This window comes from Nakaseomyces glabratus, chromosome B (genome assembly GCF_010111755.1).
Source record: "Nakaseomyces glabratus chromosome B, complete sequence".
Lineage (NCBI taxonomy): Eukaryota > Fungi > Ascomycota > Saccharomycetes > Saccharomycetales > Saccharomycetaceae > Nakaseomyces > Nakaseomyces glabratus.
The window spans coordinates 66,287-83,961 of record NC_088952.1 but is presented as its reverse complement, the minus strand read 5'-3'; the positions used below and the strand labels follow the sequence as shown (position 1 = coordinate 83,961).

At 37.9% G+C, this 17,675-nt stretch overlaps 10 protein-coding genes across 10 annotated transcripts; 5 read left to right on the top strand and 5 right to left on the bottom strand.

Annotated features, from left to right (window-relative positions):
* Positions 1-156: 156 nt before the first annotated feature.
* HIS4 (trifunctional histidinol dehydrogenase/phosphoribosyl-AMP cyclohydrolase/phosphoribosyl-ATP diphosphatase) lies at positions 157-2,565 on the top strand (the record flags this gene model as incomplete). The annotated part of the gene is made up of 1 exon (XM_445010.1): positions 157-2,565. The coding sequence occupies one exon, from the start codon at positions 157-159 to the stop codon at positions 2,563-2,565; it is 2,409 nt and encodes an 802-aa protein (XP_445010.1).
* A 381-nt stretch (positions 2,566-2,946) lies between these two features.
* RRP7 (Rrp7p) lies at positions 2,947-3,864 on the top strand (the record flags this gene model as incomplete). Its single annotated transcript, XM_445009.1, has 1 exon — positions 2,947-3,864. One exon carries the CDS (start codon positions 2,947-2,949, stop codon positions 3,862-3,864), a length of 918 nt encoding a protein of 305 aa, XP_445009.1.
* A 189-nt stretch (positions 3,865-4,053) lies between these two features.
* STE50 (Ste50p) lies at positions 4,054-5,022 on the bottom strand (the record flags this gene model as incomplete). The annotated part of the gene is made up of 1 exon (XM_445008.1): positions 4,054-5,022. The coding sequence occupies one exon, from the start codon at positions 5,020-5,022 to the stop codon at positions 4,054-4,056; it is 969 nt and encodes a 322-aa protein (XP_445008.1).
* Positions 5,023-5,695: 673 nt separating this feature from the next.
* Positions 5,696-6,187, top strand: MXR2 (peptide-methionine (R)-S-oxide reductase; the record flags this gene model as incomplete). Its single annotated transcript, XM_445007.1, has 1 exon — positions 5,696-6,187. One exon carries the CDS (start codon positions 5,696-5,698, stop codon positions 6,185-6,187), a length of 492 nt encoding a protein of 163 aa, XP_445007.1.
* A 310-nt stretch (positions 6,188-6,497) lies between these two features.
* Positions 6,498-7,586, bottom strand: LSB5 (Lsb5p; the record flags this gene model as incomplete). Its single annotated transcript, XM_445006.1, has 1 exon — positions 6,498-7,586. The coding sequence occupies one exon, from the start codon at positions 7,584-7,586 to the stop codon at positions 6,498-6,500; it is 1,089 nt and encodes a 362-aa protein (XP_445006.1).
* A 1,168-nt stretch (positions 7,587-8,754) lies between these two features.
* SRO9 (Sro9p) lies at positions 8,755-10,092 on the top strand (the record flags this gene model as incomplete). Its single annotated transcript, XM_445005.1, has 1 exon — positions 8,755-10,092. The coding sequence occupies one exon, from the start codon at positions 8,755-8,757 to the stop codon at positions 10,090-10,092; it is 1,338 nt and encodes a 445-aa protein (XP_445005.1).
* Positions 10,093-11,039: 947 nt separating this feature from the next.
* On the top strand, positions 11,040-12,665 carry ATG22 (Atg22p; the record flags this gene model as incomplete). The annotated part of the gene is made up of 1 exon (XM_445004.1): positions 11,040-12,665. One exon carries the CDS (start codon positions 11,040-11,042, stop codon positions 12,663-12,665), a length of 1,626 nt encoding a protein of 541 aa, XP_445004.1.
* A 121-nt stretch (positions 12,666-12,786) lies between these two features.
* GID7 (glucose-induced degradation complex subunit GID7) lies at positions 12,787-15,225 on the bottom strand (the record flags this gene model as incomplete). The annotated part of the gene is made up of 1 exon (XM_445003.1): positions 12,787-15,225. The coding sequence occupies one exon, from the start codon at positions 15,223-15,225 to the stop codon at positions 12,787-12,789; it is 2,439 nt and encodes an 812-aa protein (XP_445003.1).
* Positions 15,226-15,798: 573 nt separating this feature from the next.
* Positions 15,799-17,049, bottom strand: GLK1 (glucokinase; the record flags this gene model as incomplete). Its single annotated transcript, XM_445002.1, has 1 exon — positions 15,799-17,049. The coding sequence occupies one exon, from the start codon at positions 17,047-17,049 to the stop codon at positions 15,799-15,801; it is 1,251 nt and encodes a 416-aa protein (XP_445002.1).
* Positions 17,050-17,363: 314 nt separating this feature from the next.
* Positions 17,364-17,594, bottom strand: GVI51_B00561 (uncharacterized protein; the record flags this gene model as incomplete). Its single annotated transcript, XM_065626589.1, has 1 exon — positions 17,364-17,594. The coding sequence occupies one exon, from the start codon at positions 17,592-17,594 to the stop codon at positions 17,364-17,366; it is 231 nt and encodes a 76-aa protein (XP_065482661.1).
* Between the last annotated feature and the right edge of the window lie 81 nt (positions 17,595-17,675).

Below are 17,675 nucleotides of genomic sequence, written 5' to 3'. Positions count from 1 at the left end.
GCCAGCCAGACTGCTGACCATAAGAACCAGATCAAACCTTTATATATAACATCCTTGTGTGGTTAGTATTCGTAGTGCTGTTGGTATCCTCGAATTTAACAGCTAAGGAAGACAACATAATAGCAACGCGCATAATCAATAAAAAATAAGCCGAGAATGGTTTTCCCTATACTGCCAGTGTTTGGTAAGGATTTGAATTTGGCCTCGAGACCATATATTAAGCTAGTGAATCAAGCAGTTTTGGATTATACTGTCTCCAAAGAAGACATCATTAAATTTGTAAAGGACTCTCAATTGCTATTTGTAGGTACCCTATTGAGCTCTGGTAAATTTAAGGATGACGAAGTAATTGAGATTCTAAATAATGGGGTTGCTGTCTTGTTTATCGAGGACCATTCATACGCTGGCTACTTGGTCACTGAAGTTGGCATCCCTCAGGAGAGAATCTCTGTGCTAAATGAAAACGTATACGAGACTCACTTTGTTATTGTCAATAAGTTCAATGCAAAGACTCAATTGGTCCCAGTTGAAGAAATCACCTCCTCAACTCTAAGTCAAACACTGATCGATTCCTTGAAGACTGATCGAGCTGATGGCCTCTATACCACGCTAGTAGTTGACTCTCAGGAACGTTGTCTAGGTCTGGTATACTCTTCAAAGGAGTCCATTCAAATGGCTATTAACGAGGAATCAGGAATCTACTACTCCCGTTCCAGAGATGAAATTTGGGTGAAAGGAGCCACCTCAGGAAATACCCAAAAGCTGCTGTCGATCTCTGTTGACTGTGATGGCGATGCTTTGAAGTTTGTTGTTGATCAACAAGGTAAGGATAGAAGTTTTTGTCACTTGAATACCGAATCATGTTTTGGTGGCTTCACCCATGGCTTAGCTAGTTTAGAGCAATTGCTTAGAGATAGATTTGAAAGTGCCCCAGAAGGCTCCTACACCAAAAGATTATTTAATGATCCCGAATTATTGAACGCTAAGATTAAGGAAGAAGCTGAAGAATTGACAGAAGCTGAGGATAAGAACGAAATATCATGGGAAGCTGCAGACTTGTTCTACTTCGCTCTAACTAAACTCGTGGCAAACAATGTCAGTCTTAAGGATGTAGAATCCAATCTGAACATGAAGCACTTGAAAATCACCAGAAGAAAGGGTGATGCTAAAGATAAATTTATAAAGAAACAAGAACCGCAAGCTCAAAATGATGAAGAATTGTCTTCAAAACCTATTCACTTAAACGTAGTCAAAACATCAAATAAGAAAGAAGTAGAAGCTGCTTTGACAAGACCAATTCAAAAAACATCCGAAATTATGCACTTGGTCAACCCTATAATTGAAGGTGTTAGGAGTAAAGGTGACAAAGCTTTAATTGAATTCACAGCAAAATTTGATGGTGTCCAACTACAATCTCCCGTTCTAGAAGCACCATTTCCACCAGAATATTTCGAGGGTCTAACTGAAGAAATGAAGGAATCACTAGACTTGTCAATTGAAAATGTTCGCAAATTCCATGCGGCTCAATTACAAACTGAAGATCTAGAAGTTGAAACTCAACCAGGTGTTCTCTGCTCTAGATTCCCAAGACCTATTGAGAAAGTTGGTCTGTATATTCCAGGTGGTACCGCAGTGTTACCAAGTACAGCCCTTATGTTGGGTGTCCCAGCTAAGGTTGCTGGATGTAAAGAAATTGTTTTTGCTTCACCCCCTCGTAAGTCAGATGGCAGAGTTTCTCCAGAAGTTGTGTATGTGGCTGAGAAAGTCGGAGCTTCAAAGATCGTCTTGGCTGGTGGTGCTCAAGCTGTTGCAGCTATGGCCTATGGTACTGAATCTGTTCCAAAAGTTGACAAAATTCTTGGCCCTGGTAACCAGTTTGTTACAGCTGCTAAAATGTATGTGCAAAATGACACACAAGCTCTGTGCTCAATCGATATGCCAGCTGGCCCAAGTGAAGTTCTAGTGATTGCCGATAACAACGCTGATGTTGACTTTGTTGCCAGTGATTTGCTATCACAAGCTGAGCATGGTATTGACTCCCAAGTTATTCTTGTCGGTGTTGAGTTAACTGATGATAAGATCCAGCAGATCCAAGATGCTGTCCACAGACAAGCTTTGGAACTACCTCGTGTAGACATTGTTCGTAAATGTATTGCTCACAGTTCTATCATTGTTTGTGATAGTTATCAGTCTGCCTTTGATATGTCTAACAGATACGCTCCTGAGCACTTGATATTGCAAATTGAGAATGCCAAGGATTACGTTAAGCTGGTTGATCACGCTGGGAGTGTTTTTGTGGGTGCTTACACACCAGAGTCGTGTGGTGATTATTCCAGTGGTACAAACCACACTTTACCAACATATGGGTATGCCAGACAGTATAGCGGAGCTAATACATCTACTTTCCAGAAATTCATCACCGCACAGAGCATTACACCTGAAGGTCTAGACAATATTGGACGCGCTGTGATGTGTGTTGCAAAAGTCGAAGGTCTAGATGGTCATAGAAATGCTGTGAAGATTAGAATGTCCAAGTTGGGATTGCTTCCAAAGGACTTCAACTAAATATATAGTACTCTCCCCCCAGTAAGTTAACTTTTATAGAAATATTTATATGACTTGTAATGATAAACATTTTATTCTAAGCTATTTCAGACAGTTTTCTTATGTTAATATTTGATTAAGGGCATCCTGTCCATAAACACATTAGTATTGTAGATGTTCATTATGGTTGTTCACTATTATACCGTACAAACTCATCACAAGATACCAAAACTTTCTGAAATTTTGAAAAAAAAATCGATGAGCATCAGCGGAGCTTGAATATTTAAAGTAATAAAACCATTAAACTGCTTATAGGATTTCCATACCACTTCAAAACTGCCTATATATCTTTTCAACATCACTGAACTAATAAAGTATTACCTATAGTAACCATTACTCAATATGAGCACTGAGAAGAAATCTGCGAAAAATGTATCTTCCATAGATGCCATGAAAAATGGGTTCATTGTACTACCGTTCAAGTTACCAGAAGAGAGCTCATTAAAAGGTATTGCTGAGAGATCGTTCCACTACATATTTGCCAGGAAACATCAAACAAAACTAGACGAAGAGAAAAATTGCTTGTTTTTGGTTAACTTACCATTGTTAGCCAATCTTGATAGTCTCAAGAAAGCATTCAACAACATACTTGAGAGAGACAACTCAGTAGCACACATTGAACAGCTACTACATAACGATGAGTTTGGTCTACGTGAGGTCGATTTGTCGCCATTAACTTCTGATTTGATGTCATCGGAAGATAGTAACAAAGAAAGATTCACTCCAAGAAACACTGCATTGCTGAAATTTGTCGATGAGGCAAGTCTGAATAACTGTTGGTCCTCCATCAAGAAATATAGCACTAACTCGCACAAAAAATCAAATTACATCACATGGGAGTACAGTTCACCTTCAATTTCTACATTTACAAATTTTTACAAGCCATTAAGCATTGATTACCTTAAGGAGGATATTCATTCATACATGTCAGTATTTGAAGAAAGGGAAAGACAAGCTCAAGGAGATATACAAACATCCATTGTGGATGAAGACGGCTTCACTCTGGTAGTGGGTAAGAATACAAAATCTCTAAACTCTATTAAGAAGAAGATTCTGAATAGGAATCCACTATCAAAGCACGAGAATAAAGTAAAACCACCATCTGCGGTTGATAAGAAAGCAAAACAAGATTTCTATAGATTTCAAGTCAGAGAGCGTAAGAAGCAAGAAATTAACGAACTTCTTTCGAAATTTAAAGAAGATCAAGCTAAGATTAAAGTTATGAAAGATAAAAAGAAATTCAACCCATATGCTCAATGATAGCAAAACCTCTCACGATATTAATTACACATATAGACACATAATAAAAGCCAATCCCTTATTAAGTGTTGTGCATTATATAATATTAATAAATAAGTTTTAGGACTGGAAATGCTTTCAAGGATATTTATAAACCTATCTATGTATCTGTATATGTTAGTATAAATTTTGGCGAAGGAATGTCGCTCATTATAATCGTCCACCAGGTGTAACATCAGCAGAGCTCAATCCATTCATGGACATGTCCACTTCCTCAAAATCACCCCGTCTTCTCAGCATGATAGAAGGATGAAGTCCTTGCCTTTTCAAATTCTTAAATATCACTACTGGTTTTTCAGCTAAGTCTAGAATACGTTCTTGATCACCATAAGATATTACTAATACATATTGTTTCCAATCTTGATCAGCTAAATTATGCCTTACCATTGCATTCTTCAGTATCTTCTCACAGGAATCCTCTTTCGAGGCTTTCAATTGTTTAAGTGGCTCTATTGGGGAGAGATTACTCTTAATATTGGGTATAGTTAATGATGAATTGGCATGTATAATTTGATCATGATACTTGCTATTGCTATTGCTATTACTATTAGGTGTAGATTTATTGTATAGCAAAGTGGGGCGTACTTCTTTCGCTCTAGGCGATTGCCGCAGCTGGCCATGATCGAAGTAGTCTGTTCTCGCACCAGAAGGCTTTGATGAAGCAGTTGATGGTGTTAGTTGAGGCGAGGACATACCATGTTCAGCAGTCTTCGATCTCTTCATGATTTCCACCACATCTGCTCGCAAACCGGAGTACTGACTTTGGAAATCCAGCAATTTCTGTGACACTGTAGTATGCAAATTCTTCAATACTACAACTATGTCTTCTGTAGGCACGTCATCCTCACCTAATTGTGAATCGATAAGCTTGTTTAGCCACAATTTCAGCTTGATAGCCTCTTTCAAGTCATTATCGGTAAGCTCTTTGCAGTCTTGAAGCGTGAGCTCCTGCAACACACTGCCGTCTATATTATTGTCTCTGATACGAGTGAATAGCGGCTCCTGCTCGTCCTTTCCAAGCACAGTCCCACACCATTGCACCACTTCGTCTGTGGTCCACTTATCAAAGTTATCCTTGAGCAGCGTGCCTTGCCTCAAGGTCTTCTGACTGTCGTCCATGGCGGGTATTCCTCTATGAGTATATTGAACACTTGCCTTTCTGTTCAGCTTTCTTTCCCAGGCAGGATGAAATCAATCAGTAATATAATTAAGCTTGGGGGAATGGGTTCAAAGCCACCACGAGAACTGATCTACACAACTATGCAGTGTCTCTGTGAGATGTAGTTATAGTAACAAGCCGATAAGAAGAAATCAAGGAGCAGACACAGGGCTCGATGTATAATGTTGACTCAGTTTTCTCCCGTTTTTTGATAGCTCCTGCAAGTGATAGCTCCTACAAGTGATAGCTCCTGCAAGTGATAGCTCCTGCAAGTGATAGCTTCTACAGATTGATAGCTTCTACAAATTGATAGCTTCCAGGTTTGGAGTAGGGTCTCGAATGATCTCCCAGCAGTGCAGCTACGGGATAGCACAGTTGCCAGTTCCTAATGACGTAATTATAAGATCTCCTATTGTTTGATAGAGTTCTTGTTGCTTTTCGTTGAGATGAGCCAAGTGTCTCTTGAAATTTTTCACTGAAATCATTTATTTTCAATGCTGTCGGTGTGTAAAATCAAATTTGAAAAAAAAATAAGTGTGTTTGACTAAAAAAAATGCGATGAGCTTTAGGAGCTGGATGATTCAGAATCGAAATATATAAAGGTGTGGCTAACTTTGTAGAACAGTCTTGGAAATGTTTGCTCTTGTAGGAAGAGGAGCAAGATATACATATCTAACAACTAACAAAACAACTTATAACAAAACAATCAAAATGCTATTTCAATCTAAGACTGACAAGAAGGAGTGGAACCCTGAATTGACCTCCGAGCAACTACATGTCTTGAAGGACAAGGGCACTGAGGCTCCAGGTACTGGTAAGTACCTGTACAACGATAGAACTGGTGTTTACACCTGTGCCAACTGTGATGCACCTCTGTACCGTAGTGAGACCAAGTTCGACTCTGGATGCGGGTGGCCTGCATTCAACGGGGAGATCAAGGGTGCATTGAAGTACAAGAAGGACTTCAGCCACGGTATGATGAGAACCGAGATTATGTGTGCCAAGTGTGGTGGCCATCTGGGACACGAGTTCAAGGGCGAAGGTTGGAACAAGAGACTCAACTTGCCTAACGACAGCAGACACTGTGTGAACAGTTTGTCCCTGAACTTCAAGAAGGAAGAATAATGCACTGGTATTGTCTTTTATGAAAAACTATGTTACGGTCTTTTTACCCAATATTTTTACTACAATTACCCAATTTTTAACTATATTCATGCCCACCCTATCTTTCTTTTTCTACCGTTCTAGAGACGATTAACTGCATTGCTATATCTTATAGCCATACCTTTTCTTTATATCCCCTATACAAATATAGATCAATTTCTGAAGAAATCGATATATTTTCCTTTTGTTATCTATCACTATAACAACAATTTTTTGCAACCTAATTGAGTTTCAATTAGTATATTATATAACACTAATACTACTACTAATACTACAAATGATTTTGGTCTCCAAATGGATTGGAAGCCGTTGACTGAGGAACCGAGTAAATGGAATGGTCTGCCCTGCTAACTTCATCCGCATCATCATCGCTGTATTCATAATCTACAGATTCATTGACGTCGTCACTGTCGTTGCCATCGTTTCTGTCCTCACGAGTGTCGTGCTCAGCTTTGTCACTCTTCTCATCATACTCAGTAAGAGATGCAACCAATTCATCATTTGCTTGGATCAAACTGCCCAGGAATTCCCCTTCTGTAACCACTTGTAAGTATGCCAACACCTTCTTTCTAATCTTTCTAGCCTTGATGAAGTTATCTGTAGCCTCCATATCGTCAGTAGAGTATTTGTCTGCAGGCAACGTCAATAGGGAGTGCTTAAGGGCCACTGAGGCGGCCAATGCATCGCTGATAATCAGTTTAATCTTTGGTGCGTGCTTTCTGATATCAATTTGTGGTATTCTGTAGAGGCGATCCGCGTCTGTAGAAGCGTTGCCTCTGTTTCTCTCTGTGGTTACGTTATCGTCCTCCAAACTTTCAAACGGATCTGCCTCGTCATCCAAAAATGCGTTTCTTCTATCGGCTCTCCTTCTTGGAGAAGAGCTCTGCTTGTGTCGGTACTCTCTTTTAACTCTGCTACCGAGCTCAGCTAGCCTTCCAAAAGTCTTCGATCTCTTCTTGCCTATGGAGGCTATATGTTCATACCACTGTATCTCGTACTTGGCAGCTTTGCTAACAATGGCAGGGTTGTACTTGACACCGTTACCGTCGGTATCACGGTTCAATGCAATGACTTCCAGCCTATCCAGCAGTTTATCGTCATTGTAAATTACACCGAACTTCAGTTCCTGGGATAACAGCAAGTCCAGCAGGTCCAGGGACCGCGATTGCTGTACTTTCGACCCATACTTGAGCTTCTTCCGCAGTGCACGCGCCGCTTCTTCCTGGTTGACGGTGTTCCTGAACCCTATCAGGTCGACTATCTCTGCCAATTCAACCTCCAGAGAGTACTCCCGATTGCTGACCACACGGTCAATGTTTGCGGTAACCGCAGTATAGGGATGATCCGTTAGAAACCCCATCACTTGAATTACTCGTCGTTATAGCCTTTGAGCCGTTCTCGAGAATTCAAGCTTCTTATATCTATATAGTACACTATTTAAATGGATAGATACGGAACCCTTGAAGCGGACCCTTGCAGTGGACCCTTGCAGTGGAACCCATCTCCACCCCCTTCCCCAAGCAGCAACTGGAGTACCAATGTGAATCACCTCCCACAAGAGATAGCAGTTGCACTTGGGTTCGTGCCTTCCCACATCGACCATGCAGGACAGCCCAAAAGTGCAAGACACTAGGCTCTACATCAATATCATCTACCAAGGACCCAGAACTATCAATAATAATCACTAATCAATAATAATCAGTACTAGACCACACTTGTAATGAACTAGTACTGCCGGCAGACCAGTTCGTTATTGCCCAGGCGCACTCTGTTGAATGGCTTTTATCCGGTCACATGACTAGCTTCTTAAAGCGCAGCTAGCCAAGATGGCTCTGTACGGCAAATTAAACGTGTTCAATTGCTTCGCTGGGGGAAGCTTGCGGGTAACGGTGTTTTCCTCTCTACTTCCTACAACTTATGTGTTGTGAGTAGAAGCATGCACAGTGCACAGTGTGTATTTAACGCGTATAGGTACGCAATGGCTGAACCATTACCAAAATCAGTAAAAAATAAAAGAAGAGAGCAGCCTGCAGAGGGAAAGGCCAAGTACTAAACCAAGAACACCAGAGCTTCTCTCTCTCTCTGCGCAAAACAATTTTTTTTCAAAAATTTTTCATTGCGATGCCCATCGCTCACACACACACAATCCAGCTCATCGCAAAAAAAAAAAAAAAATTCTGGTGGAATTAAATGTGAAATAGCAATTCAAACCACGCAATTATGCACTAGCAATCGAAAAAAAATTTTCTTTCATCTCTTGTATAAATCTATTTAGTTCAAGTTAATTTCAACAATTGTATTATCAGAACAAAAATAACTAATAACTAATAAATAAATAAAAAAAGATTAAATTATTAGAAAAAAAAATAACTATACCACGAATTGAATTAGCATATACACTATTCAAGGCATAATAGAAGAAAAAAAAAATCATAGCATCTGAGATCAACATATTAATTGATTCCCAGTATTTTTTTTCTAGAAACTTATTATATTCGATCCAAGAAAATTAGTAATCAGTGAAAATAATGTCCGCTGAAGTTGTTACCGAAGTACCACAAGAGACGAAGAAGGAGGTCAAGAAGGAACTGATCCCTGCTCCTGCTCCAGTGACCTCTCCATGGAAGTCCACGGCTACCGCGGAGTCCATGCCAGAGTTGAAAGTTGCTGAGCTCTTGGAAGAAACCAGAAAGAGAAAGAACAAGTCGCCACAGCCTGCCATAAAGTCTTCGGCGAACACCAAGTGGGTTCCTATCCAGGTCTCAATCACAGTGTCAAATAACGTGAACAGCAACAACAACAGAAAGAACAACAACAGAAAGACTCGTCAAACACCAAAGAGAGCTCCTTCTGGCCCTTCCAACTCGAACCAACAGGCAAAACAATCTACTCCAAATAGCGAATCCAAGCAAAACCAACAACAACAGGAGGCTCCACAACAGACTCAAAATGAGAAGCCTGTGGCTCCAAGCATGGCAGAAGCTAAGAAGACTGAAGAAATTGCATCCGAACAACCACAATCACAACAATCCCAAACCACTCAAAAACCATACACTAATCAAAGAAGAAGATACAACAACAGTCCAAACACTCACACAACGAAGCAATTTAGACCATCTTCGAATAACAGCAATAGCACCTTCAACAACGGCGAAGCCCCTCGTCACCCACAGCACAACAACCGTTACAACAAACACTCAAACCGTGCTCAATACTCCGGATACCGTTCTCACAACCATCATTACAACAACAGATACCAGAACCGCCAAATGGTAAAGATTGATCAATCTTTCTACCCACTACAGCCAGCTATGATGGCCATCAACAACGTTGCTAGACAAATCGAATATTACTTCAGTGCTGATAACATGAATAAGGATGAATTTCTTAAGACTAAGTTGTCCAAGGACGGTTATGCTCCTCTAGAACTGATATCCAAGTTTTATAGATTGGTTAACATGTCCTTTGGTGGTGATCAAAATATCATTCTAGCTGCTTTGAGAGAGATTGTAAACAACGCCGAAGCTACTGTCGAAGTTGCCATTGCTGGTGAGCAATCTTCTGAAACAGAACAAGCCGAATCTTTATTGACCAAATACTACATTCGCTCAAAGGAATTTTCCCAATGGGTTCCAGAGACCGTTACTAATGAATTTGTCGCCGAAACCATCTTAACTGAAGGCTCTCTAGAAAGGTTCATGGCCCAAGTGATAACCCCACCACCCAGATCTTATAACCACCATAAGACCACCCCAGAAAACCAAACTGAGGATGAATCCAGTAAAGAATCCAACGAAGGAGAAACCGAGAAGTCTGACGAATCCGTTGTGCAACAGCCTGAATCATCATCAACTGAAGAACAATAAAGATCATAAACGAACAAAATTGTTACTTTATAAATTAGACTTCACGGTCCGATGATAATTATTTCAACACGTAAAAGCTCGAAATACCAAATTCGACTATTATCATTATGAATTACTACAAGGATTTTATTAGTTATGCCAGCATATCTTTTTTTTAATTACTATAACTTTAAACTTTCCATCACCCATTAACTTGAGAATTATTTTTTGACGCATATTGAATGATTTTACTGCTATCATTTGCATTACACTCAATCACATTTGTTTTCTTTCACTAAGAGATTAATCTGTAATATACTACTCTTTATTTTTGAGTACAAATAATAGAGGGATTACTAGGAGTTATAACAAAGCTATTAATTATGTGGTAGGAGCATCATGCACTATTTCAATTTTAGACCATTTTGATGCTAGTGTGTATAATTTTTTTTTCCAAGGAGCATAAACTGCCACCCCCCATCACAGTATAGATATTATCAAGACATTATATAAATATTAAAAAAACCATTAACGCATTTTTTTTCTTAAATACTTCCAATAATTTTAACCAATGATTTGACTAGTATGTGATGCCATATCCTTGCATTTTTTTTGTTTTTATACCAACTCTGCCTTTTACATCATTGATTTATTCTAGCTAACTGTTAGGACTAATAAAATTTGTAAAGGGACTGATCATAAATAATAGCGACAGGAAAAATACCAAAGGATGAAACGGCCATGAAGGTCCATATGGTCGAATTTGATGGTTTATAATTGGCCAGACTTACTATATATCATATGACCATAACTCGTAATATACTATCTGTAATATTCCTCATCGCATCAATGAATTAAGGGAATAAAACAGTATAAAACAATTAAACACTATTATGATTCTATGGTTTCCATAGTGCAAGACTAATAAGTATTGATATTTTGCCTTTCTCAATAGGGTTGATAAACTAATGGCTTATGAATCATTGGCGTCAGAGCCGAATGATGGGGTTACGGATCATAATGATGATGCTCTGTATGTGGGAATAGACACTCTTAAAGCTGCTAGAGATAATATCAAGGGCTGGTACCTGTATTCATTTTCCAGTGAGCCATTTGTGGTTTCTGCTGTTGCTACATACGTTCCGTTATTGCTAGAGCAATTTGCTAGAATCAATGGTGTGCAATTGGATGATCATAACGCTCCTTGTTCTACATCATCATCCGATAAATGTGTCTTAGGTCTGTTCAATAATCGAGTCTTTGTCGATTCTTCTAGTTTTGCATTATATGTCTTCTCTCTGAGTGTCCTGTTTCAAACGGTAGTCGTTATTTCAGTATCGGGCATGGTGGATAGGTGGAAAACTATATCATTTAGAAAAAATGTGCTGGTAACCTTTGGCATGGTAGGTGCATTCGCAACAGTCTTAATTTCTTTGCTCAACGAAACCCAGTATTATTCATTGGTGGTATATTACATTGTGGCTAACTCTTGTTATGGTGTTATCAACGTAGTAGGAAATTCATTACTACCCTTGTTTGTGGATGACCTTGTTAGGTTGCAACCTGACCATACAGTGCCCGCCGCCGAAGAGCTATCTTTGGATACTGATGACAAGGATGGTTTGACTACAGTGATCAGTGGTCGTGGTGCTAGTATTGGGTATTCGGCAGCATTGGTTGTTCAATTAATGTCCATATTGCTTGTGCGTCTTAGCCCTTCTAAGCAGGATATTCAATACGCGGTATTTTTTGTAGGACTTTGGTGGGCAGTATGGCAGTTCCCTATGTATTGGTTGCTTTCTGACAGCATAATACCAGATCAACAATCCAATCAGGCAATTGCAAATGGTAGATATTATGATATCGATGGTTCCATATTCACATTTGTCAACCTCTCATCCCTTAAGTATGGTTGGAAGTTACTGGGTGAAGCTCTGAAACATGCAACATTGCTAAGAGATGTGGTGATATTTTTAATAGGTTGGTTCATCTTAAGTGATTCATTGACAACTATCAATTCTACTGCAATAATATTTGCGAAGACTGAACTTCACATGTCAACAATCAATCTAATTTCGCTAAGTATAATAACCATGATCAGTGCTATGGTTGGTGCTTTCGCTATCCCTCAGATAGTATCGACATCTCTACATGTACCTCCTCAACGCACTATATTACTAATAATATGTTGGGCCAGCATTATTCCATTATATGGCATGCTAGGTTTCATTTTTCAATCATTTGGATTGAAGCATCAATTCGAAATGTTTATTTTAGGTGTATGGTATGGGATTTCTATGGGAAGTGTTGCTGCCGTTTCCAGATCTCTATTCACCATCATCATTCCGAAAGGTAGAGAATCCACATTCTTCAGCCTTTTCAGTATTACTGACAAAGGTTCCTCAATAGTCGGACCATTTATTATTGGCATAGTAACAGACAAAACACATAATATAAGATATTCATTTTTTATTTTGTTTATATTACTAGTCTTCTCGTTGCCAATATTTAAGATGCTTAATGTGGAAAGAGGTAAAAGAGAGGCTGAAGAAATCAGTAAATTGCATGTAAACATCGATCCCATCCAAGACTAAACTACTATAACAGCATTATACTTTGACTAACCTCAAAGTTCAATGTATTCTAATATTGATCTATTCTATATACAGATATTTCGTCAATCAAGAATATAAAGTATATCGGCTTATGCGAGACTTAGTCTTTAACTAATTTCCAAACTTTAATAAATCCATCGTCACCTCCAGATGCAAACATGTTATGATCAGCTGGGTTCCAAACAACAGTATTACAATTCTTACCATTCTTTTTGTTGTTATTAGAATTGATGTTTCCATTGGACTGTGCTGGTTTGTCATTAACATGTGCTTTTAAAACACCCAAAATATTTCCCCTCACTCTATCCCATATGTATACTTTGCCGTCTTCTGAACCACTTGCTACAAGCTTATTTTCAAATCCGAAGCACGATCTAATAATAAATTGTTCCTGTTTCTGACCAAAGTATTTCTGGATCAGTATATTTTCCCTATAATTCCATAATTGTATTTCACTCGATTGTAAGTTTACAAGTAAAAGGGAATCTAAGGCCGGATCATAAAATGAACCTGGTTTAGGAATGGATATACATGTCATATTTTTTTCGACATTTAGACGGCTTGCTAAGGGTATGATTGTTTTCTCATACTCAGCCATGATATCAAAGTAATTATCATTATTACTTGGTAATCTGGAAATATCGTATACGTCAATCTTACCCTGGTGCGTCATTAATATAAGGGAGTTGTCATCGTTGCTGATCTTTATATCATGAACTCTTGGAAATATTTCATTATTACTAAAGGTAGAGTCGCGCCTGGTTATATTATTCAACGCATTTCCTCCTGATATTGGACTAGATCCAAGTATATTTTGTTGTAATGCTATACTGCTTGGGATAACTGTATTCTGAGAAAAGCAGAATACTACTGAAGAAGAGTTCGTGTCATATATAGCAACTTCCCTGTCCGGTGACCCAACTACAAATTTACCACTATGCCTTTCCGTATGAAACCAGTCACAACACCATATCCTTACTGGGTTAATGGAGTGACGAGAAGGAGAGTCACTTCTTGATCTAGGCTCTAATGGAGAACCTGATTCCATTGTGGCCATTAGATCTTGAGGCCTATTTTGATTTGATGGAACATCTCGAGAGGCACCATCCATTGAATTATTTGAATCAGAGCGATTTCTTTTAAACTCTTTGCCGGGTAAAACATAAAAAGAATCAATGGGTTTAATTACCTCAGCTACGATTTTATTATCAGATTCTGGATTAATGTCAATAGGTTCCCCTTCCGCATGAATCGAGTAGATATTTACGATGGCATTAAAGGGACATGACACCAAAAGTTTACTATCCGGAGAAAAGGATAGATAAAGAATGCATTGGGAATTTCCTGATAATATTTTGTATACTTGGAAGTCGTTCTGCACATCGTAAATGTATATTTTTCTATCAGTCGTAGCATCCGCAGAAACACTAGCCAGGTATCTTCCGTCTGGTGAGAATTGTAGATACCATACTTCATCGGAGTGTTGAGTCAAGGTTTTCTCATTTTCAAACGCAATTTTTTGGAAGTTACTAGTATTGTCTTGTAACAGGTTGTATTTATTCAACTCTTTCGAAGCACTTATGTCTTCCATTTCGATACCGTTACTAACTTCTTGATCTGAAAAATTAAAAACGTCCTTTGAACGTTGATATTTCACAGCTTGTCTCAGAAGCGTCAAAAGTCTTCCCTTAGGGACAAGATCATTGGGGTTAATGTAGTTTGAGATTGTCTGAATAAGATTTTCGCGGCTTTTAGTTAGCGAGTTTGGCCATAGTCCAGTTATAATTGATTCATTTGGGCATGTTATTAATGAAGACATGTCTTTAAGAATAATTTCTGGTGCAAAAGTTTGCTGTTCATCCTGAAGCCCTTCAATCTTCGGATCAATACTATCCCATACTTCAGTATATCTTCTTATAGTACCTCTAAGCAAAATTAAGGCTGTGTGAAAATCTTTATTCTCAAATATGAGCTCAAGGAATACTTGTCTGCAGATCAGTATTGAAATTTCTAAAACTGCTCGGATGCGTTCTATGTTGATGGACGATAAGTTTAATGTTTGTATCTGTGCAATTGCATCATTAAATTGTTCTAAGTTTGTACTCATTCGATCTATAGTCCTGCTAGTATTAATCGGGGTTGTAATCACGTTTTCAATTTTCATTGAATTTTTAGCTTCAGAATAGCCAGCATCATTGGATTCAAATGATTGATAATGTGCTACTAGTTCTGCCATTCTCTGATCATCTGTTAGTCGGCCATTTTGTAAGGGTAGCTGTGCTAATTCGACGAATGATATATAATGGTAAGACCCAGCACGTATCCATTTGAGAAGATTCTGGACAATGGATGACTCAACCTGTATTCCACCACTTTCTTCTTGTAATTTTATAGCAGACTCATCATATCCTAACTCTCTTAATGTGTGAATTAGTAATTTCGTTAACTGTACTTTGTCAAACATATTGATATTTTGCATTGGGTCAGTGACATCATTACTAAAACTTCTCTCATTTGGTACTGAAGCAGAAGCAGTCATTACTATAATACAAAATTAATCCTTGAAAAGAAATATTTGTAAGTTTATTCTCCAGTAACTGAACACTTAGCTTCCACCGCTCGATTAGTTGCAACCAATTTTCAATTGGTGTAGGAAGAGTTTTGATCTCAAAATTGTATGACTCTGCTGCCGATTCTGATAGAAACACTTGAATAACAGCAACTCAGTATTTGTAGTTTGTATAGGCTACTATTGGGATCAAATTATAGTGTTAACATTCTTTAATATTCTAGGAGAACTGAGTTTAATCATGCATAAAGGGTGACTTGTTGATGTTCCCATACCCCGTTCAGTCTCAACGTCTTTTATGATATCCTGTGATTCATTCAATCATCTGATATATGAATCAGCAATACATATACAGGTACAGATTCATTTACTCTATGATAACTCGATGATTTTGTGGTTGTTATCTGTATAATTATATGGCCTTGAATATTATTACGTACTTATTGGATTTGCAATGAATACAAATTGTTTGGCCCAGTTAAAATAATTTTATACTAGCTATAAACAAATTTCAACTGTATAAAATTGTAGGTGAGAAATGCATTATTGGTACACTAAACATGCACCACCAATTTCAATGGCTTCCATGTTAGTGGTAACATTTATTTTTTTGGCAATATCTGGACCCAAAGGAGAGTTGGCTAAAGTCTCAGAAAAGTATTTGTTATAATCTGGGAATATTTCTATCAAACTTCCATTACAACCTATCGTAGCGGATTGAAATGTTTCATTCTGTTCCTTTAAATGTTTTATGTGATTCATTATTTCTACTACAATTGGAATTGCGCTCAGAGTTGCAGATCTTTTTATTACAGCTTTTACTATTTTTTTAATCACTTGTCGATCGTTAGTATTTGTTTCCAGCTCCCACTGTTGGAGCATTACCAAGTTAGCAATTGATAGTTTCTCGCTCTCATCTAGCACAATATGGGCCATGGTATCTGTATCAAGTTTAAAGTGGCTTTTAATACAATTGGGTAAATCGCAGAGTGAGTGATATTTGGAAAGTATTTGTCTCCTACTATGTAAGAATATTAAGCAATTTCTAACAGTTTCTGATATGTGATCTGATGTAATTAATTTATCAAACCTGTCAATTGTATGGAAATCAAAATCCGTTTTTGGTAATTTGGTAAGAGGAATTCTGAAATCAAGTAGTCCGGCTTTTGAATTTGTCACCCTAATGCAACTACAATATGTCTCTCCGATAAAGCAACTAGCAATTAAATTGATATTTTTTGAAGCCCCCATGAAATAGGTACTATAATTTGTATAGTTTAATGATGCAAGGGATTCGGAAGTCACCTTTACTTGGACATTGTAAATTCCTGCCAACTGCAGTAACCGTTGATACTTGACGGGAAGGCTATAATATCTAACGGGATAGTCCTGTACAATAAATGGTAGAATAAATGGAGTATCATATAGATGAGGCAGGTATAACCTGAGAAACATGAGAGTATATGCACACATTCTTTCAGCTAATTGATGTTCCGAATTGAACAACTCTTGAGATATCTTGTTACATTGCTGATGTAGTATTTGCGAATTATTAAAATTCACCCTCACAAGGCATATTTTAAAGAAAGGTCTCTGTAGATATGCTAGTACAACGTCACCAGCTTCCTGTCCTGTTCCAAATAAGTGATTGACTTTGAATGTTTGTAAACTATCGGTGTATTCGTTACATAACTTTATCAACTTCACTTGATTTATTTCAAACTTATCAATAATTGATTGTACTTCTTTATCTAGTTTAAGTTGCTGTTGTGAATGAAACTCGTGAAATGCCATTTCAAATAATTTGAAGTATTCTATATAGATCGAGTTAATAGGTGTCTTATTTTAATGGAACAAAATGAATGAAACGTATTATTGTACTTTACTGTATAGAATTATGTGCATTAAAAATCATATTAGTGCTAATGTATAGGAAAGAGAAGATAACGTTGGTAAAAATGAAAGAGTTTCTGGTTTTCTTAAATAAATCTTGCGTTGACCTATTTTTGTGAGTCTATTGCTGAAGGGCTCAATTCCGCTTACATTATTTAGTTGACACAAAGTTGATCAGCCGCCTAACAGGATGCGAAATACGCTATAGCCATGTATTAACACACTAGACATACAGAACTGGTGTTCTGTATTGAATGTTTTACACCACAATAAATATTAATAAGTGCACTGCGTATTGTGCTACTGAATTTTAGAAAATGGTGGAAGTAGCATGATATACCGAAAATTGTAAATAAAGAGAAGTTCTTCGATATGGCAAATAGCGTAGTTTGAATCACCTTCACGGTAATATTGTGAAATGAGATCAGAATAATTAAGTTTGTCATGATGCCAAAATTAAGATCAACATTTCATTGAGAGAATCAGGTTGGTAAAGCTAAACGCAAGCGAGCCGCCTTTATGTCTGT